The following is a 16,491-nucleotide window of genomic DNA, read 5'->3' as shown; positions in this document are numbered from 1 at the left end:
TCAGGCATGGTGACACACGCCTATAGTCCTAGCTACTCGGAAAGCTGAGGCAGGAGAATTGCTTGAACCCAGGGGGCAGAGGTTGCAGTGAGCTGAGATCACGCCATTGCACTCCAGCCTGGGCAACAGAGCAAGACTCCGTCTCAAAAAAAAAAAAAAAAAAAAAAAAAAAGACACACAGCCATTCAAAGAAATATGGCTGCCTTATAATTAAGTTCATAATTTGAAAGCTAGGAATTTGATATTAATGATTCTTTAAAAGCCATCTTCTGCCTAGGTGACAGTTAATAATTCTAACTACTTTAAAATCTTGATAATTAAAATTATATTCCAAACTTACAGCATATATTTCAAATTAGAAGATTGTTAGGAGTTTTAAAACTTAAAAGTATAGTATTCTATTTTTCCAAAATATGTTTCAGCTGTGTCTTTAAGTTCAAGCCAAGCAAAGTTATTTTATTGTTTCATGAAATAAAATTCTAAATTCTTCCTTATTTTATATGTTGCCAAAGGAAAAAGCATAATTTCAGCATTACTCTTGAGCTCTTTGATAAAGCTGGTGTTAATGTTGAACAAATGAAACTCACAACTACAAGTTTTAATTTTTAGAATGTATCGCAGTTCCACCCATTTTACAAAGAAAATGCTTTAACTATGGTCATATTTTATCTCCTTTCTTCAGAAATAGTTCACCAAACTGCAGATTGGCAAATTTCAAATTTGGTAATAATTGGCATCAAGAAGAACGTGATATTTTATTGGAACAGAGGTACAATGAGAAATCAATCCTTTTGTCTTTTTAGTTGAAGAAATATTTTTGCTGTTATCATCTTGGCCCAAATTTTAAATGTATTCATTTTTTTAAAAAGGAACCAACAGCTGTCTATCTCGTGGTCCTTTTCTTTTCCACTACAATGATGGGTTTTAAGAAGGGGTGACATGATCTTAAGATTTTGTGGTTAATTATGGTTGATGACCAACAGACCAAATGAACAATTTGTATTTTGAGGAGGTCAAAAAGCTTAAAGAAAGAAAAAGTACATGAAGATAGTCATTCCTGAGTATCTCAAAATTCTTTCTTCATGCCTCAACTATCACATTCCCAAAGCCTGTCTTTTCCTCCCTGTGACCATCTCTTCCTTTGATCCCGGTTATCCTGTGAAGATCCCTCCAAGTGAGCCTTGGCTTTGCAAGAGGTCTAGGAGGAGGAGGAGCTTACCCAACTGTCTGAAATACTCAGGCCCTGCTGTTTCACTTCCTGGGCAGGCCTATCCCACCATGGTCACCAAGGGTTTACACATCATTATGTTAACCTGACAGCTTGGAAAGAATGGGAATGTTCTAGTCCTGGTGGTTAGACCTAACAAACAGGAATCATATTCATTTCTAACCAAGGAAAATGTTAAGCCCTCCATAAGGATAAAGTAGTTTTTGCCTTCAGTCCAGCCCAAGAAGGAGCCATTCAGGAATAGTGTAATTCCTTTTGTCTCTCATGGAAGAAAAGCAGCAGAGATTGCTGTTGGCTGTGGCTTTGACACTCAAATCCTTCATTTTCCTTTGTTCCACCAAAGCTCATTTAAAGTGGTGGATTAAATGCTATGCTCTTTTACTATCTATAGCAAGCACCAGGCTTAATGTGTCTTTCCTTTCAAAACATCCACAGAATTATTTAAGAGTCTAGAAATAGTGTTGGCATTTTTCTCTTGACAGTCACATAGGTTGTAGTTAGGAGGTGTGAGGGAAGGGCCTGGAAAATGAAATCATAGGTGTCTTACTAGCAAAAGTCCCTGCCAGCAGTTTTCCCTCTGGGTTCAGGGCTCCTAGATTACCATGTGAACCTTCAACTGATGTGGGATCCTATCTTGGTAAATGAAACTCATGAGTAGAAGATGTCATCTTTGAAGGTCTCTGTGTTAAAGCATTTTATTACATCTACTTCTGTTTTCTTTCTCCAGTTTAATGTCAAACGAGGGAAGATTAAAGTAGGAAAAATTACTTCTATTTTTTCTTGTTAACATTTTGTGGTGATATTTTGTTTCCTTCATGAAGATCAGTCAGAAAAAAACTGACTCTTAATCACTGCTTTGGACCCTGGGTTGGAAACAACTGAGGTTTGTCTAGCCTTCTTACTCTGTCCACAAAGTAGTCAATTATTGTAGTTAAATCATTGGAAGCTTGCTAAAAAGTAAATAAATTTCAACAGCATGTCATTTTTCAACAGTCCTTTTGTTGAAATGCTAATATTATTAATGAACAGGAACCTCTCATTTTCTCACTTGGCATTTATTTATTTATTTAGAGATGGACTGTTGCTCCATCGCCCAGGCTGGAGTGCAGTGGCTTGATCTCGGCCCACCACAACCTCTACCTCCCGGGTTCAAGTGAATCTCCTGCCTCAGCCTCTCAAGTAGCTGGGATCACAGGCATGTGCCACCATGCCCAGCTGAGATATATATATATATATATATATATATTTTTTTTTTTTTTTTTTTTTTAGTAGAGGCAGGGTTTCACCATGTTGGCCAAGCTGGTCTCAAACTCTTGACCTCAGGTGATCCGCCCACTTCAGCCCCCCAGTGTGCTGGGGTTACAGGCGTGAGCCACTGGGCCTGGCCTCACTTGACCTTTGAAAAAGTAACATTAACTTGTCACATAGCAAGTGGTGTAGCGCTGCCTGAAATATTTTCTGGACCAAAATGGAATAAAATTACACAGTTAAGACTATGGTACCATAATGCAGATAATTATGCACAATTAATTGCCATTTTATATTATCCACTTATATCACATTTTTTGCCTTATAAATAAAATATAAATAGCTGCACTACTTGTCTTTTCAGTTCATACATTTTTAATAAACTTTCTGAATACTGTAGCCACTATTGGGTCATTTGAATGCATTTAAAATATTTTTACCAAAACAAAAATTTGGACTATGGCAAAGGAGTTTCTAGAAATTTGACATAGGATTTAATTTCCACTTAGCTGTTAATTCAAACCTTGGATCACTTCTGTTATTCTTCTTTTGTTATTGATTGGATTCTAGAAATAAAGGGATCACTGGTTTCAACATTTGATGTTAGAATTCTTCAAATCTGCCACTTCACTTTTGGCCAAATTTATTCTAAGACAGTCCCAGGCAGGCTGCAGTGTGTGTGCTCATAGCTGTGGTTTGCGGACCATGATGATCACCAAGCCCAGTTCATTTCTCAGATTGACAGGACATACTGATCTCTCTTTTCAAAGGCAATGTGTTTCTCCTCAGTTTTTAGCAAAGTAGCTTTAATTTTTACTACTGGCAGAGCAATATAGTAATATGCCTGTCCTAGTAAGTATTCTTAGTTAATGTATACTCAAATGTTGAAACTCTTGCCTGGCTTTTCTGCATTAGGAGGATATTAAAAAGAGAAAAGCTGATTGTACTTTGTTATAACAGAAGACCATCGGGGGTAATTCGTTTCAGTAACAGAGTTATATTTTTCTTACTTGGGTTCTAAGGAAACTTTATTCAAATACCTACTTTTCTGGATTGGGTACTATAAAGCTTCCTACACAAGTTGATATCACTCTAAGCAAAATTAAAATGTGAAAAATCGGCATTTACACAGCAGATTTGGAATGCAGAAATTCTCTACTCCGATCCCATCACCTCCTACCCTTCCCGCTGAATCATCAGAACTTCAGGCCATTTCCTGGCACTCTGACCACACACGGCCATTGCCACTCTCCCAGTCTATCAGTCACCAGCCATCTAGACTGTCCGTCATTTCCAGCCTGAACCCTAGGGTTGTTCGTTTCATTTCTGTCCTCCTGGACCTTAGAGTCCTCTGATCATGCTCCTTGTGCCTCTTCACAGCCCTGGACCAGCCCCACCACCCATTGATCAGAACATTCAGCACCTAATTCTACTGAATGGATCCCCAAGAAACCCTTGACTTTAACCAAGGCCTCTTCACTTTTTGGCAGTCCATTTATTCATTCGTTTTTGAAGCCTTATTGCATTTTTCTAAACCAGCACTATTTAATAGGAATATAAGCCACAAATATAAATATTCTAATAGCCACATTAAAAAGAAGAAACAGGTAAAATTCATTTTGATTATATATTGTATTAATAGATCAAAAGTATTAGCCTTTCAACATACCAATACAAAAAGCATTAATGAGATATTTTACATCCTTTTTTGTACTAAGTCTAAGATCCAGTATGTAGTTGACACTACAGAACATCTCATTTGGGACTAGCCCCGTTTCACACACCCAGTAGCCTTATGTGACTCATTGCTACTGTACTGGACAATGCAGGCCTTGACTTTTCGTACCCTCTTCAAGTCCCACCATTAATCTCCTTAGTCTCAGGAACCTCATGACTCATTTTCCAGGGAAAATTCAAGTTAATTTCCCTCACTATATTATTTTACCACTTGAGGTTATTTCTGTTCCACCTCAACACATATCTGTGGCCACACCTATAACTTCCCAAAATGTCCTTCCGTCTTTACCTCTTTTCTTCTTCCTCCTTTGAAAACAACTGTGATTAATCCCATTTTTTCCTTCCTTCGTGGAGACTTTGCTTCAGCAAATCTGTTTTCCAAAATCTTCACCCCTCCCTTCCCACTAACATTCCTGGGTTTTGCTCCACCTAAAGGTTTACTTGTTGCTACTACTCCCCAAACTACCATCTTCTTTATTACTTTGAACTTCCCCCCACCCAGCCCCTTACAATAAGGCTTCCATCCCCACTACTCCTAACACTGCCCCCTGCAAGGTTATGAATGACCTTCCTTTAAGTCTCCAAATCCAGTGGTCTTTTCTACATTTCCATTTCCTTATTATGTCTACAGCATTCCACACTGTAGCTTACTTACCCCTTTCTTCTGGGAAATGTCCTTCTCCTTAGCTGCCATAACCTACACTATTGTGGTGTCCTTTCTAACAGGTGGACCTCTCTTTTCTATGGACCCACTTATTCCTTTGGTTTCATCCTAGACTGCATCCCTTAGCCTTCACTCCATTGGAGATTTCCTCCACTCTCATGGCTGCAGTCATCATATCCACGTAGAATACACCCAAAAGTAAATATTCAGCCTCCTGTACTAAATTTTAGCCCTGCATTTCCAATGGCCTACTGTACATATTCATCTGAATATCATTGGATATATGATATTAAGGACCATGTTAACTCAGGGCTACTGTGACAGAGTCTAAAGAGCAAATCATTTAACTTCTAAGCATTTAAAACAATTAGTAGTGTGTGCAGTTGTCAGCCTCATTTCATCTCTGATCTCATCTCTGCCCCAGGCTGTGTCAGAATGCCCTGCTTAGATGTCATCATGTCAGAATCTGGAGATTTAAAGACAAGTGTCAGTTTTTCCCCAAACCAGTTCACCCTCAGATTTCCTGTTTTTGGCAGTGATACTAATTACTCAATCACCCAGCTTTGAAATGTTGTTTTCACCCTTGATTAGCTCTTCCTCGTTTCTCCCACAGTTAGTCACCATTCTTGTCAACTAATCCTTTGTAATATTTCCTTTTATCCACCCCATCTCCTTAACAAATTGTCTGCCACACTCACATTCCACCCCACATCCTCTTTCTACGTCGATTCTAGTACTATCTCTTCCGCAAATTCATCTTTTGCCACCTACAACAGTACAAGATGTGTTGGCATTGAGACAACATTTGTTAAAAGATTGTTCAATCTTCTCAGCTAGACCTAAAGTTCCTTAAAAGCAGGATCCAAATTTTATGATTTCTTCATTCCTATGCTTACTTAGATAATAGGTGATCAATAACTTTTTAATACTGAAATGACTTTTTACCCAAAGAAATTTCTCTTTAAATATCTAGTTCTAAAAGCAGTTTTAAATATAATCAGATTTCCCTAAACTAATTTTACATAACTTTTGGGGACATTTAACATGTAATGTGAGAGAGGCAACTATTTTGTTTTGGAAAAAGCATCAGAATTACGGTTTGATCCTGATTCTCCTATTAACTAGCCAAGATACAAGAGTAACCGCCCAAGGGGTTCACCTTGCCTGCTGCCTAGACAGCTGATTCATCAAGACAGGGGAATTACAATAGAGAAAGAGTAATTCAAATTAGTCTCTCGGAGCATTCAGGGAACCGAGTTTTTAAGGATAACTTTGTGGGTTGGGGGAAGTCAGTGAGCCAGAAGTGCTGATTGCTCAGGGATGAAATCATAGGGAGTCAAAGCTGTCTTCTTGTGCTCAGTCAGTTCCTGGGTAGGGGCCACAAGATCAGATGAGCCAGTTTATTGATCTAGGTGGGGCCAGCTGATCCATCAAGTGCAGGGTCTACAAAATATCTCAAGCACTGATCTTAGGAGCAGTTTAGGGAGGGTCAGAATCTTGTAGCCTCCAGCTGCATGACTCCTAAACCACAATTTCTCATCTTATGGCTAATGTTAGTCTTACAAAAGGCAATCTAGTTCCCAGGCAAGAAGGAGGTCTGCTTTGGGAAAGGGCTGTTACCATCTTGGTTTAAACTATAAACTAAGTTTCTTCCAGAGTTAGTTCAGCCTACACCCAGGAATGAACAAAGACAGCCTGGAGTTTAGAAGCAAGATGGAGTTAGTTAAGTTAGATCTCTTTCGCTGTCTCAGTCATAATTTTGCAAAGGTGGTTTCAATCCTTCCCTTTGGGTTTTATAACACCTTAATCTTAAGGAGTAGGCTGTGAAGATGGGAAAAGGCCATTGACTGCTCTGGCTTCTTCCTGCTGACAGGGGATGAGTGGGAATGGGAGTGAACCCCAAGGTGAGAAGAGTGGAACTGCTTTGCAACTATCTGAGTGTATTCATATAGGCCTGGCTGGGATTTCAAGGCTTGCATGGCAAAAACAGTACTCTTATTTATAGTTTGACTACAGTGTTTAAGTGAACAGCCTAGTATAAGGTAAATAATGAGTTCTAAGATGAGGAGTACAATTCCCAGTTTTAAAAGCAAAGATTTGAAAGGGTTAGTTTGGGGACTTCTAACCCACAATGAATTTAGAATTTAGTTTAAACTGCAGGAAAAAAACTCAAGAACAGCTAACAACAGTGTATTATAGTTTTTCTTTTGAAGTATAATTTTTCTCTCTCGTCACCATTTTTATTAAAAACAAATTATGAGAGAAATGATTTTGTTTATAAATTTTACTCTTACTGTACTTGGCCTGATTATTTGCATAAAGTACAACAAGAGTAATTATTTTTCATGTAGGCTTTTTTAATTGGCTTTGATAGAACTCTGTTCCATGAAGAACTTTAGATAATACTTTTTAAAAGCCGAGCCCAGCAATAGGTTTGTACCCTTTAATACCTATGAGGTGGGAAAAATTCCTCTTCTCTTGAGGTCCCAAGATAACTTGGGGTTCCTGGGCCTGTTATAAAATGACATTCTTTACTTACCACAGGTCAGGAACCTTGTACAGGGACTCTGTGGGCAAGGTATGAGACCAGATTCCCCAACGGGCTTTAATTGGCTTTATAAGTCAACTTTGATTCTTTAAAGGAAGCATGCCGTTCCAGTTAAAGCCTTGGTAAAATAACCAGTTTCTCCATTTGTGTCCTGTTAGAAAAGAAAACAGATTCTTATTACACTTATGCAATTAACTATACTTCCATAAATTGATAATATTCACAAATAGTTTCCAAATTTTGGAGAAATTAGGTAGAGAGGAACAAATGTGCTCCAAATTTTGTTTACAGGAGTATATTTTACTCACTTGTTAAAAGTTGCAAATAGCTCAAAAGAAATAGGTTCTCGTGACTCTGAAAACAAAAGGTTTAGCAATGTTTAACACATTAACTTTCCATGAGACCCCTAAACGTTTGTTATTTTCCTCTCTTTCAATAGCACAATTTTTAAAGTTATTTGAGACTACACTTAAGAGTCTTATATCTAATTATAAACTGCCTTTTGAAAAGAATCAAAGCAAGACAAAATGTCTGTGGATGACAAAAGTCTATAGCCACTATTAAAGCTACAATTAACTATGTATTTTGGTTACTTCTGTGACATACAACAATTTTACATAACAATTATAATTATTAATAATGTACACTAAATTATATCAACATTAGAGAAGTTTCCCATAATTTTGCAACACATACTAATAACATTTAAATAAATAAAGTCCAAAGTAAACCAAGCACCACTTACTCTTCTATTTGAAACATTTTCCTCTATTTTAATGTTACAATCTCCAGCATTATTAATTAGAATCCTGAATTTAAGAGCACCTGTTAAATTTGATAGCTGATTATGAAACAATTTTTACCAAAATGAGACAATTGTCTGTGGATGATAAAAATATTTTAAGGCAGCCACAGTTAAAGACATGATTGACAAGAAAATTTGTTACCTCTGAGGCACACAGTCTGTTAACATAATAATTATGATGATTACTGATAACATATACTAAGTTATATTAGAATTATAGGAGTTTTACATAGTTTCAGAGCATATACCAATAACACATTTTCACAAATATAGACTAAAGAAAGCCAAACACCATTTCATATTTGACAGTGCTTTCTGTATGATTTTTGTACTAAATAACCCAAATGTTATTTTTGGATTTTAGAGGACCTAATATCTAAAATATTAGGTAAAAAAAGAGACATAATTTATAATTTGATGTTGGAAAGTTTGTTAAATATCAAAGGTTTAAAACGCTGGTTATCACAAATTAGAATCCCAGGTTATCATAAGTAATTCATTTGGCCAAAATGATAACTCCAAAAAATTCTTTAAAAAAGAAAAACCTGGCCGGGCGCGGTGGCTCAAGCCTGTAATCCCAGCACTTTGGGAGGCCGAGACGGGCGGATCACAAGGCCAGGAGATCGAGACCATCCTGGCTAACACTGTGAAACCCCGTCTCTACTAAAAAATACAAAAAACTAGCCGGGCGCGGTGGCAGGCGCCTGTAGTCCCAACTACTCGGGAGGCTGAGGCAGGAGAATGGCGTGAACCCGGGAGGCGGAGCTTGCAGTGAGCTGAGATCCGGCCACTGCACTCCAGCCTGGGCGGCAGAGCGAGACTCCGTCTCAAAAAAAAAAAAGAAAAACCTTCACTCTGATAGAGGAGACTTAACTTTCCAAACAACATGCAATGAAGATAGCATGAGGCCAATGAAATCCATCTCTTCTCTTCTTTCTTTCCTCCTTTTATTCCCTGCCATTTACCCAAAGGAGAAAACAAGACCCTTTTATTATCTTTTAACATTACATAAAAATCGTCTTTAAAAGAGAGAAAAACATATTTCATGTTTGCATTAGTGCACCATTAATGTTAAAGCTAGTGTTTTCAGATAAAATTTTGTATCTTTATTCAGTTTTAATTAGTTTGACCATAGGGTAAGATTTTCACAAACCTTTTAGAACTCTTTACAATTTTCCATTAAACAGCAGATCAATTTTCTAAGAAAGCCCTATTATTCAGACACATGGGCCCAGATTCAGGCCCCACATCAGTATGATTTTGATGTTTTTTGTTGTTGTTGTTTTGTTTGTTTTGAGATGGAGTTTCACTCTTGTTGCCCAGGCTGGAGTGCAACGGTGCAATCTCTGCTCACCACAACCTCTGCCTCCTGGGTTCAAGTGATTTTCCTGCCTCAGCCTCCCGGGTAGCTGGGATCACAGGCATGTGCTACCACACTCGACTAATTTTGCATTTTTAGTAGAGATGGGGTTTCTCCACGTTGGTCAGGCTGGTCTCAAACTCCTGACCTCAGGTGATCTGCCAGCCTCGTCCTCCCAAAGTGCTGGGATTACAGGTATGAGCCGTCATGCACAGCTGATTTTAATGTTTGAATCTAAGGAAAAAAGCTAAATAATTTATTTTAAATATGAGCCAACTTGTTTATATCCACAGAATTTTTACAAGATTAACCCTTTACAAACCCTTTCATTTTGCTTAAGCCTTCAGTTTTGTTCTGTTACTCTTTTAGGTTCAGACAATTTTTAAAACCCTCTGAACTAGACAAAATTACATTCCCTTTAACAAAAGCTATATTCCCATGCCTTCTTAAAATCTTTTACCAAAAACGCATTCCCTACATACCTTGTATGTAAAACTGTTTCTTCAGTGGTCTCAACTTCATATTACAATGTTAACTCTTAGCAACTTTTATTTTTATTGAAAAACCTGATGAGAGATTTTAATTATGTACTGAGGGTGGGGCCTAGGACATCAGACAGAAACGAAGATAAGATCGGACTCCTTTTAGCGTAGCTAAAGGATATGGCTTTCCATATGTCCCCAGGCCTTATCTATAATCTGCTCCAAAGTACGTAAATCGAACAATTTTCAAAAGTCAAAGAAACAGCTTGACCTTAAAGCATTTAGCAAATTTGATATTTGACCTTAATTTAGACCAAATGTCTACATTTTCAAGACATTTTATTTTGCCAATAATCTTTACAACTGTCTTTATTCCCAAAAGATTCCTAAAGTCACGTGAACAAAACGGCATTAAAGTTTCTATTTTTCTGACAAAATATTTGATTTAAGCATTTATGTTTCTAAGCCAATTAGAGCTTTTTTATATATAAACATACAACACATATAAATACACAGACAGGAGATTGAGCACTTGTGAAATTTTTCATTTGCCAGTTTCTTAATTGGATAACTGGCTTCAGGGTGGAGCCCTTGGAGGAGCAGGGCCAGGAAAACATGAATTTCCAGGGCCAAATAAGCAGCATATAAGCAGCTGAAGGCAAAGACAGATCCCCAAAATTAAGGGTGCCATTTTATACTGGATCCTGGATCCCCAAAAGGAGGAAAATATTCAGGAGAAGACAGCGCAATGCTTCTACCCTGCATTTTATTGCAAGGCAAGGCAAAGTCAATCAGCCCATTTTGTAATCAGCCCATCTCTCCTGGGAGTCTTATCTCCCAGTGGGGGGTGGTGGGGACCTTTTCTTATCTTCCAAGTTGCCAAGAGCATGCTTCTCTGATCCAAGTGTGCAAAGCATTAAGTATCCCTCTGTAACTACTATTAGCCATCCCTTATATTTCCTACCTAATTTTCATAATATGAAGTGATTTCTGATACCCCCAAAACTCAAAACCATCAGATAACACGATTCAAAACAGAGCAGAGCCTTTAATTTTGAGAGGGATTTATGTGCTTTTAATTCCTGGGGTTTTATGAGAAAAACAGAGGCTTTTTTTTCAAAAACAGGATCTGTGGTACCTCCTCTGTTTTTCCCAATGAGTCCCAGGCTACCAGAAGTTATCTCAGGGCCTCTCGTGTGTGCATTAAGAGGGGCAAGACAAAAAAAATGGAGAAAAGTAACACAGTCGACTGAGAAGAAAAAACCTTTTTCCAGAAAAACAAGTTCCAAGAAGAGAAAAACATAAAGGCTTTTTAAATATATTTATAGGCCGGGCGCGGTGGCTCACACCTGTAATCCCAGCACTTTGGGAGGCCGAGGCAGGTGGATCACAAGATCAGGAGTTCAAGATCAGTCTGGCCAACATGGTGAAACCCTGTCTCTACTACAAATACAAAAAATTATGCAGGCGTGGTTGCGCGCACCTATGGTCCTAGCTACTCGGGAGGCTGAGGCAAGAGAATCACTTGAACCCAGGAGACAGAAGTTGCAGTGAGCTGAGATCATGCCACTGCACTCCAGCCTGGGCGACAGAACGAGACTCCATGTCAAAAAATGATAAATAAATAAATAAATCTATAGCTTGTTTATCCACTTTTAATTAAGCTGACTTTGAACCATAGTGCTCTTTAAAAAAGAAATCCTTTCAAATCTCTTATTACCTGACATTAGCTACGCCAAGTAGCCAATATTTTTACCTTCTGAACTTTACCAAAGGTAACCTCCTCGGTGCTTCAAAGACGTGGTAAACAGTTTATTGTTTTACAAGATTTAGAATTTCCGCAAGGTAGTTCAAAGAAAGGAAAATTGAAGAGAGGAAATTAGAAGCTATGAATGGGGGGGAAAGAACTCAATAAATGGCAAAATTACACAAATAAACCAGAAAGGAATTATTCCAGAAGCCAACAATTGAACCCAGGCCACCATCAAAAAATAAAGCTGTAGCTACTGAGCTATGCAGCGTTGAGCAGCTTCTATTGCTTTTCCCAGAAGGAGCCTAGAGAAGCCAATTTCAGGCTTGGAAAGCTTTTAACTGCCCAAGAAAAATTTGTAGGACTAACTATGACATGAACCCCAAAATTCCTGTCCTCTGGATGGTGGAAACCAAAAGAAAGTATCCCCACCTGGTCACAAGGTTAAGCTCTTAAGGACACAAAACAAGACAGAGAAATTTTATACAGTATTGGTTTCAGGGACCTGTAGCAAAGTTTGTTAACTGACCAGCCTGCCAAGCTGGCTTGAAAAGCAGGCTTATAGGGGTTGTAAACCCACATTCTATATCCTGCGATGTCCTTCTCTCCATTACAGAATACAGAAAGACAGATTTTTAGCACAAAGTACACAACATTTGCTACAGCCTAAGCCTAGTTTCACAAATCCTTTTTTCTATTAATCAAACCCTTGCAGAGAACACCAATAGTTTACTGTTTTACCCAGATAGAGAGAGAGAGAGAGAGAGAGAGAGAGAGAGGGCAGAAACTTGGCTGGTAAGAATTTCTTACTCTTTTTGCTGGCATACCAGGTTTCTGGGTCCCCTTTCTCTGCAGCTTCCAGAAGAATGGAGTAGCTTCTGATTACCCTGCTCACTTGTGCTATAGCAGTGGGGTTCCAGCCACTTTACAAGAGAAAATCACCCTTTACTGTTTTATGGAACCACAGGCAAGATTCTTAATTTGCAAGATGCTGCCTAATAGGCTGCATGAGGAACCAAATTAACATTTTCCATCCTGGCAAAATACACATAACAAAACAGACATTAGTCACCTCTTCAGCACCCAGTATCAGCCTGGAAAAGCTCAAGCTTTTTCCCTTTGGTCCCTGTTGTCTTTAGTCCACTCCAGGTAAGGACAGATGACCTCCAAATGGTAATTCACAATGGGGTCTCTGGGCAAGGCAAAAAGCAGATAGTCACCCCAAGAAGCCTGTTGAGCCTTCTTTAGGGCTCATGGAATGTGACCAAATAAGGACGGTTCTCTGAGTTAGTCCTGCTGGATTTCCATCAGCAACCCCCTCTGAGATCCCTTCCACATATACAAACACACACAAAGAGGAGATGGACAGAAGACCTTCCAAATTAGATCCCTAACCAAGAACTCCAAGAGTATCCCTTCCAAACTATCCTCCTATTCTCTGTCTGAGAAACTTCCTTGAAATCTTCCTGATTGAGGAGAAGTCTCCCGAACCAGGACTCTTCATACTAGTTAGAAAGAACCAACTGAGACCCCCCCCCAGGAGCCAAACAAACACCCTGCAATGAGGCTACAGACACAGACACCCCATGGTGGAGCTAGAAACAGACACTCCACAATGGGGCTGCAGACACCCACCATAGGGCTACATTACCAGTCAGGAGAAGAGAGGAGGCATTGGCAGCACCTAGGATACTCACCAATCTGGACAACCTGCAGTGGGGCTACAGACAGACACCCCATCATGGGACTACAGACACCCCATCATGGGACTACAGTCACGCTGTGATAAGACAACAGTTAAGGGACATCTCCACAGGACTATTTCTCCATTGCAATTAAACCCATGCACATTGGGTCAGCAGTGCCACACCAGTTGAAAGAATACCAGAGTCAGCCCCCAATCCAAGAGAACTAGGAGGCCACTTGGGCTGGCTTCTGGATCCATCACTGGAGGGGGGCCACTGAACCATAGGCAGGTAGCCACAAGAGCAATCCTGGATGAGCCCCCAAATTTGTAACCGCCCAAGGGGTTCACCTTGCCTGCTGTCTAGACAGAGCTAATTCATTAAGACAGGGGAATTGCAATAGAGAAAGAGTACTTCACACAGAGCCAGCTGTGTGGGAGAACTGAGTTTTATTATTACTCAAATCAGTCTCTCTGAGCATTCAGGGAGCCAAGTTTTTAAGGATAACTTTGTGGGTGGGGGAAAGCCAGTGAGCCAGGAGTGCTAATTGGTCAGAGATGAAATCATAGGGAGTCAAAGCTGTCTTCTTGTGTTCAGTCAGTTCCTGGGTGGGGGCCACAAGATCAGATGAGCCAGTTTATTGATCTGAGTGGGACCAGCTTATCCATCAAGTGCAGGGTCTGCAAAATATCTCAAGCACCGATCTTAGGAGCAGTTTAGGGAGGGTCAGAATCTTGTAGCCTCCTGCTGCATGACTCCTAAACCATAATTTCTCATCTTATGGCTAATGTTAGTCCTAAAAGGCAATCTAGTTCCCAGACAAGAAGGAAGTGCGCTTTAGGAAAGGGCTGTTACCATCTTTGTTTAAACTATAAACTAAATTTCACCTAAAGTTAGTTGAGCCTATGCCTAGGAATGAACAAGGACAGCTTGGAGGTTAGAAGCAAGATAGAGTTAGTTAAATTAGATCTCATTCACTGTCTCAGACATAATTTTGCAAACGTGGTTTTACCAGTTTCTAAAGGTTTAGTTTCCTCACCTGTTACATACCTATATAATGGAGTTTATTTTGAGGTTTCAGTGAGATAACATATGAAAGTGCTTTGAACATTTCAAAATCAATGTAAATAGATAATTTTGTTACAAAGTATCCAGAATCAACAGCCTATTGTTTCAAGATAACAGTCCTTTTGTTAACCTCCTTCTTAGAAACCTCCTGCAATCTTAGCAAGCAATTGAAAAACCTGCTAAGAGATGACTCTACACCAAACTCATGTTACTTAGTAATGCTTTCTGCCCACAGTTTCTTCAAGGAAAGTCCATGAAGTGCCTGGCATTCACAAACTTCTTGAGCAGGTGGCCTCGTGGTTGGAGATTTAGGAGGCTTCCCTAGAGGGCATGCCATTTCTACCAGGTATAAAACAATTCATTCAGAGGGGATTCACTTGAAAATAGCAAATTTTATCTTCTCTTTGTCTGAAAACTCCTTTCAGGCTCTTCTGAGCCCCTTCACATCTCACAAGTGGGTAAGCATCTTCCTTCACACTAAGGAGTGCCCCCTTCAGCACACATCATGCTGTCTTATAATGTATTTGTTTCCAAATGTGTATGGGCATCATAAAACAGATTACCATTTATTTCTTATCCATTTGTGTGAGTGTGTGTTTGTTTTGTATAATTCACTTATTTTTATATCCCCACCACCCAGCACAAAGCCTGGCACTTAGTTCCTGCTCAATAGATGAAAACAGATGTGTAAGAGGTAACATTTCAGTTAGTGGTGGATGCTTTAGTTTCCTTTTAATTCCCCTTTACCCCTCCCCTGCACAAAGAGAGTGAATACCTGGAGGCCCTGGACCCTCAAAGACCTTCAGCCCTGCTGCCCAGGCTTTAGACCTTTAGCCTAGGCTTATCCCAATTTATTTTCCCCAATCCATTCAACCCAGGAGCCGCTGGGCTTCTGTGGAGAGCCCCTGTTCTCCCACTCTGCCCTCTACTCTCAGAGTTCCAGGGTTTATTGCAGATTATGTCTTCCAAAAGATCCCTCTTCCCCACCTGAAAAGGATTATAGCTTTTGGTGCTTCATTCTAAACAAACTCTTCTAAAAGAAAAATCATTTGGTGAACTCATTCATATTTTGTTGTTAAGGACAAGCAAATCTTTAGTGCATTATTCTATTCTAGCATCTTTGCATTTAAAAAAAAAAAGATGGTAACAATTACTTTGAGGATGGAAAACGGTTAGGCCAAAGGAATGAATTTGTAATGGTCAGTGTCACTGGGGTTGGGATAGGGAGAAGAGAGAGGCTTTAGAGCACAGTCCCTTTTTTATTTTTTATTTTTGCCTCTGGAAACCTGTTTGTAGGACCAGTCCTACTCAGAAGAGAAAAAAATATGTTTCATCCCCAAAACATGCTTGTGAGCCTCTTCTCTATTTCCTAAATGGCAGAACTGTTATAGAAGAAAGGGAACAAATTTTGCCCAACAAAGGTCTGCCTACTGGAGTCTTTCTGAGTTAATGTCCCTGATGGACCAGATAGTGGTGGTGGGTGGGGAGTTTGTAGGGAGTGAATTCTCTCTCCGGCTTCAGATTACTGGGACTATCCTCAGCCTGTTATGAAAGAGACTCTTTTAGACCTGATTTATTCTCCAGCCAGCCTGAGGTAAGTCTGTGGCCAAAGAGAGGGTTAGTACTTTACTCTCCAAAAATTCCTTACGTAACCTCTATTGCCTTGCATTGTCATGAGGGTGTGTGACTTTTTCGATACTTTTCTTTCAAGGTAATTACACAACCATGTAAGATGGGAGTAGCTCCCTGCTCTCTTCAACCTGGTCACTTCTATCTTCCTATAAGCAAATGACTGGAGTCTAATTCTGTAAACCAGGTGTCTGCAGGTACACTGCAGGTGAAGCTGGCAGTACAAAGCACTACCACTTACATTTGGTTGTGAGATGGGAATTTTGCATCTTATTTCTCTTCCTTAA

The 16,491-nt window shown here is 39.4% G+C and overlaps 1 protein-coding gene across 3 annotated transcripts in view; it reads left to right on the top strand.

The window, feature by feature from the left end:
* The window catches only part of RTN1 (reticulon 1), a 280,842-nt gene that overhangs the window by 252,080 nt on the left and 12,271 nt on the right, over positions 1-16,491 (top strand). The window contains exon 1 of one of the 3 annotated variants that reach the window (XM_065548867.2): positions 11,972-14,921. The exons of the other annotated variants lie outside the window; for them this stretch is intronic. Within the exon in view, the coding sequence (XP_065404939.1) occupies positions 14,906-14,921 (16 nt within the window). The 5' untranslated portion in view covers positions 11,972-14,905. Of the gene's footprint in view, positions 1-11,971; positions 14,922-16,491 lie in introns of those variants that run through there. 3 annotated transcript variants of the gene reach the window in all.

Source organism: Macaca fascicularis, chromosome 7 (assembly GCF_037993035.2).
Source record: "Macaca fascicularis isolate 582-1 chromosome 7, T2T-MFA8v1.1".
Lineage (NCBI taxonomy): Eukaryota > Metazoa > Chordata > Mammalia > Primates > Cercopithecidae > Macaca > Macaca fascicularis.
This window is presented reverse-complemented; position numbering and strand designations above follow the sequence as displayed.